Here is a 6,000-nt window from a genome sequence, read left to right as displayed (position 1 = left end):
TTAAGACAAGTGGTATATCTAGATCATAGGCTACAATTAATCAGTTAAATGAGGTAAGATATGATTACACCATCCACCATTTATCAATTGGTGCATGTGTAATGTCCTTATATAGGTCATATTCAATGGGAGCAATGAGAGGAAATGTCATAACAGTAGACATTATTGTACCTTTAATGCGTAACCTCGCCAGGTGCTATACATTTCGTAACACATGAAAGCGCCCCCCCCCCCCTCCCTCTCTTTCTCCCTCTACCCTCTCCTTTTCGCGGCAGCAGTAGTAGGAAGGCGCATCTCCGCAAACAGGTCACATTTCCCTCTAGTCGCATCCTCGTCTTCTTCTCCAGAAGAGAAGCTATTATCGAGTGCCGCGCGCCTTTTCTAAGCGCTTACCATGGTGATAATGACCGAATTGGGGGTCCTTCTCGTCCCGGTGATGATGCTGGTGGGATTCACCTTGCAGGCGGAAATTAAGAACGGGAAAGAGGCTGAAAAAACGGGGAATTTCATGGAAGACGAGCATTGGCTGTCCACCATTTCACAGTACAGCCGCAAGATCAAGCACTGGAATCGTTTCAGAGACGTGAGTCGCTGTTTTGGTTGATTGAGAGATCCGCGGTAATGCGGTAAGCTGTGTTGATAGGGCAACGGATGCCAGCGGTAGAATTCCGCCCGAGGCACGTCTTTATAATAACCATGTAGTTATTAAAAATATCGCCTAGTTAGACCATTATTACTGTTCCAGCTGGCTGATATGCTTTATTATAGGTAATGTTAAAGGGATTCATCGGGATTTTGGCAATTAGGCTTTTTATCTACTTCCCCAGAGTCAGATGAACTCGTGGATACAATTTTTATGTACAGTATCTGTGTCCAGTATGAAGGAACTTAGAGGTAGTTTCGCGAGCGAATGCTAACTAGCATTACCGCAATGACTAGTTGATGGGTATCTGCTAACGTGCTCATTTGCAAACAGGGACAGTTTCGTTGCACACAATCCACACTGATTTGGCATTGGATACATTATAAGATTAACACAGGCATATATCTCTGTCCATTCTTAGCCTGTAATTTAAGTAATTTGTGTGGTATAAAAAATATTCTGCTCGTAAAATTATGTAGAATTGCATGAAATGTTTATTGATCGGCAAATACGATGATAGATGCTATAATCTTACTATAAAGGAGCTCTATCCACCCCTACTCTTGTCCATGGTGGTCTGTGAACCCGCAACCTTCTGGCCTGCAGCCCTGTGCGAAATCAAAGTTCCTGCGTTCACATGTAGTGCTGACAGGACGAAGAACAGTTTCTTAAACTGCATATCTAAGGCTCTAGTCTGTCCAATAAATTAGGGAAATGGTAGACGTTCTCTGCTGTCCACTTTGTTTACATTATTATTTTGGTTATAGGGGAGCATCACTTGTTTTGTTTTTCAAGCGTTCGGGGAGTGTTTAGGTAAAATATTTCCCTGATTGGGGGCGCCATCCATTTTCATTTTTGAGAGGTCTGATTTTCTCCAGGTAACCCTTATTATAAATAACGTTCACTCCCCAACCTTTAATTAGCATACTTCTTCAATTCCCTACTTGGAAGACAACAGGTATTCTAAACTTCCACACAGAATTCGGCACAGAATCTGCAAATCTCTTCTAGTGTGATATGTGCAACGACAAGTTTTGAGAACGGTGATTGGTCAGCAATAGCCAAAGACAGCTCAGGAATGGCCAATGAGAGCCAGTGAATAAAATTAAAATAATAATATCTATTTTTTGGGGAACTCAGTCAGGGTCTGAACATAAGTAAAAAAAATAGTATTCTGAACTAAAATATAAACGCAACATGCAACAATTTCAACAATGTTTCTGAGTTACAGTTCATGTAAGGAAGTCAGTCAATTGAAATAAATGTATTAGGCCCTAATATATGGATTTCTCATGACTGGGAATACAGATATGCATCTGTTGGTCACATATACATAAAAAAAAAGGTAGGGACATGGATCAGAAAAACAGGCAGTATCTGGTGTGACCACCATTAGCCTCATTCAGCGTGACACATCTCCTTCGCATAGAGTTGATCAGGCTGTTGATTGTGGCCTGTGGAATGATGTCCCACTCCTCTTCAATGGCTGTGTGAAGGTGCTGGATATTATCGAGAACTGGAACACGGTGTCGTACACGTCGATCCAGAGCATCCCAAACATGCTCAATGAGTGACATTTCTGGTGAATATGCAGGCCATGGAAGAACTGTGACATTTTCAACTTCCAGGAATTGTGTACAGATCCTTGCAACATGGGGCCGTGCATTATCATGCTGAAACTTGAGGTGATGGCGGCGGATGAATGGCACGACAATGGACCTCAGGATCTCGGTGTCTCTGCATTCAAATTGCCATCGATAAAATGCAATTGTGTTCATTGTCCGTAGCTTATGCCTGCCCATACCATAACCCCACCGCCACCATGGAACACTCTGTTCACAACGTTGACATCAGCAAACCGCTCGCCCACACAACGCCATACATGCTGTCTGCCATCTGCCCGGTCCAGTTGAAGCCGGGATTCACCCGTGAAGAGCACACTTCTCCAGCATGCCAGTGGCCATTGAAGATGATAATTTGCCCATTGAAGTCAGTTACGACACCGAACTGCAGTCAGATCAAGACCCTGGTGAGGATGACAAGCACACAGATGAGCTTCCCTGAGACGGGTTCTGTTGTCTGACAAAACTGCACAGTTTAGAGTGGCCTTTTATTGTCCCCAGCACAAGATGCACCTGTGTAATGGAGAAATGCTCACTAACAGGGATGTAAACAAATTTGTGCACAACATTTGAGAGAAATAAGCTTTTTGTGAGTATGGAAAATGTCTGGGATCTTTTATTTCAGCTCATGAAACATGGGACCAACACTTTAGATGTTGAGTTTATGTTTTTGTTCAGTGTAGAACACATCAGGTGCAATTTTGAAATGTGGTTGTGCATCATCAGTTTTTCTCTTGTTATGTCAGGCACTGGTAGTCAGCTAACAATTTTTTGATCGCAATTTGTTCCCCTTTAAAGCACTGCATCCACATTCACCCCTTATACGGTTTGTCACGTCCACTTTCTCACAATATGCATTTTGGCCTGCTGTCATCCTGCTATTGACTCAGCCAAGTGTTTGCAAATGATCTGTTACAAACAGAATAGGCACAATGCAATAATGCAATTATAATACAAGTTCTGATCATTGATTACCAAGGTAATGCAGTTAGCTTCAAACTGAATCCGGCTGTACCGATACAATTTTAGCCTAAATGGCATGTAGATATTGCTTTGTCTATGAATATTGTGTGTGTGTGTGTGTGTGTGTGTGTGTGTGTGTGTGTGTGTGTGTGTGTGTGTGTGTGTGTGTGTGTGTGTGTGTGTGTGTGAAATCCTGCCTCTATCCTGCCTCAATATGATTACCAACGATCACAGCATGACTTGGACCAGAGGCCTGTTGGATTATACACTGAGTGTAGAAAACATTATGAACACCTGCTCTTTCCATAACATAGATTGACCAGGTGAATCCAGGTGAAAGCTACAGTATGATCAACTCAATATTATGAATGTGTTCTTAATGTTTTGTACACTCAGATTATTTTCAATAATTATATTCCCTCATAATCCTGTTGTTTTAATTGATCCCATAACTAGTTTGAGGGATTATGTCTTAATTGGAGCATACAACACAATACCAGCCTTTTTTCTCTTGAGTTAATTATTGCAATGAAATGTGTGGAAATAGTCCTTATTTCTGTATTGAGGAGATGGTTGGCCCCCTCCATGTCCAATATAATTAAATAATGTTTAATTGTAAAGGTCAATTCCACATTAACGGAATTACGCTTTGACTCAGACTTTCCACTTTAAAATCTCTTAGATGTAAGGTCCCCTGTTTAGGGTACCTCCGTGGTTCTGGTACCGGTTCCGACTGACATTTTTGCTTATAAATCGATCGGTGGACACCATAGATAAAAATGGCTTGGTTTGAGCGATGTCCGCGGGAACCAGGGCTATCAAAGAAAGCACCAGAACCACGGCGAAATCAATGGGATCTCGCATTTTACAACACACGGTTTGAAAAAGCATGTGATCAAACAAAGCTTCGGACATCATTGATGACGACCTTCTGATAAAGTGATACACGCATCTGCACACTGCTTCAAAGTTAGCTGCTTACGCTTCGATCACACCGACAGCGTCCTTGTGCAAAATAGTACGCAGCATCATCTGGATATGTATGCAACAAAAGTAAAAAATTCACCTTCTGCTACCATTTCTGTCAAGAGGTTTATTCATACAGTTTAACACATACGTTCGATAAATCCAACGTATGCACCGAGCGCACTGCAACTGCCGCTGCAACGCAATGCTGCAAGGCAAACGCAGCGTTTCATTGGAAATAAATGTACTTTTGGTGTACCAAAGTGCAATCCACTGTCGGTGTGATCGAAGCTTTAGCAATTTCGATGCAAGCCTTGGAGCTCCGGTATCAAACGTAATATCACTAGCCAGCATCCCATATGCCTAATGTTTGAAGTTATCTCTGCCACGGGATAAGATAGTATTTTCCCCAGTTATTTAAGTTGAAGTTGAAGTTATTGCCTTAAAGGTTGACTTAGTGAAATGACGTTGCCATGAGCAGCACCGCAGATGTTGAGATGAGCGAGATGCAATACTTCGCTCTCACACATAAACACACTATCTGCGCTTGTGCACATGTTCGCTTCAAGCCGTTCACAGCGTGTTAGCCAGGGCACCAAAACAGCAGAGAAGTTGAACCTTGCTCTTCAACACTTAGTTGTTGCTGAAATTGACCCACTATGCCAGGGGTGTCAAACTCATTCCATGGCAGGCCTAGTGTCTGCGGGTTTTGGGGTTTTCCTTTCAATTAAGACAGACAACCAGGTGAGGGGAGTTCCTTACTAATTAGTGACCTTATTTCATCAATAAAGTACAAGGGAGGAGCAAAAAATATGCAGATACTCGGCCCTTTGTGGAAAGAGTTTGACACATGCATTATGCTGTTTACTTTCTGCATCTAGGTCATATTGCTGAGTATACCTTTAAAAGGGCCAATAGTTGATTTTGAAGGTGCTTCTTTGGGTAAGAACATATTTTGGGACCTGAATGTTCCCCTAGCCACCTGTCAAGCCTTTTCAGTTAAATAAATCCCCATTTGAGAACGGAATTGCCTTGTCTGACTCTTGGTTTTGCACTACCACACATGTGACACAGTCCTCCACCTATGGAGTGGTGACACATCTTTGAACAGAAATAAATGGAAAATGCAAACAATTGGAAAACGAGTTAAAAGGCAGTTTTTCAGGAAATTACTTGGTTATTCTATGAAGGATCACCCATGACACTGTTAAATAAGCCAAATTACTCAAATGAATGCTGACCCTCCTTTGAGGGGCAGAAAGTGTAATATTAATGCAACAATGGAAAGCAATAATTATAAGCAGATCATAAGAACATGCACACACAGTATATACACAGAACCACAAAAACATACATGAATATTAAATATGTATTCTATTTCAAAATTAAGACCTACAGTATGCAGAGCTTGCATTGGATTGTTTGTGGCCGACGGCTGTTTTGCATTTGATAAAATCTCATCCCCCAACTCTAAATATAATTGATTCTTGTTTTTTCTATATTCCTGGTATAGTCAGTGTCTTCTGTAACCTAGCGTGATTCACGGTTGAGCCAACATGCTTTATCCCCTGGCCCCCTCTTCAAATGGCTATTGTGATGATGAAACAGTCCATTTGCACTCAATTAGTAGTCCATGTTCAATTTGAACTCTTAACACAAAGCAAACGGACACTGAAAGAGGCTGTTGATCCAGCAAATGAAATTGTATTGGTCGCATACACATATTTTGCAGATGTCATCGCAGGTACAGCGAAATGCTTATGTTTCCTCTTTGTCTCAAACTCCATTAAATGTCTCAAACTCTCC

General features: G+C 41.6%; 1 protein-coding gene across 1 annotated transcript in view; it reads left to right on the top strand.

Annotated features, from left to right (window-relative positions):
* The first annotated feature begins 254 nt into the window (after window positions 1-254).
* The window catches only part of LOC129859071 (testican-2-like), a 63,619-nt gene continuing 57,873 nt past the window's right edge, over window positions 255-6,000 (top strand). Inside the window, exon 1 of the mRNA XM_055928430.1 lies at window positions 255-583. Coding sequence (XP_055784405.1) covers window positions 395-583 — 189 coding nt within the window. The 5' untranslated portion in view covers window positions 255-394. The remainder of the gene's footprint in view (window positions 584-6,000) is intronic.

The sequence above is a fragment of the Salvelinus fontinalis genome, chromosome 1 (genome assembly GCF_029448725.1).
Source record: "Salvelinus fontinalis isolate EN_2023a chromosome 1, ASM2944872v1, whole genome shotgun sequence".
Taxonomy (NCBI): Eukaryota; Metazoa; Chordata; class Actinopteri; order Salmoniformes; family Salmonidae; genus Salvelinus; species Salvelinus fontinalis.
Note: the sequence above shows the minus strand (reverse complement) of the source record. Positions and strands in the feature narration are given on the sequence as shown.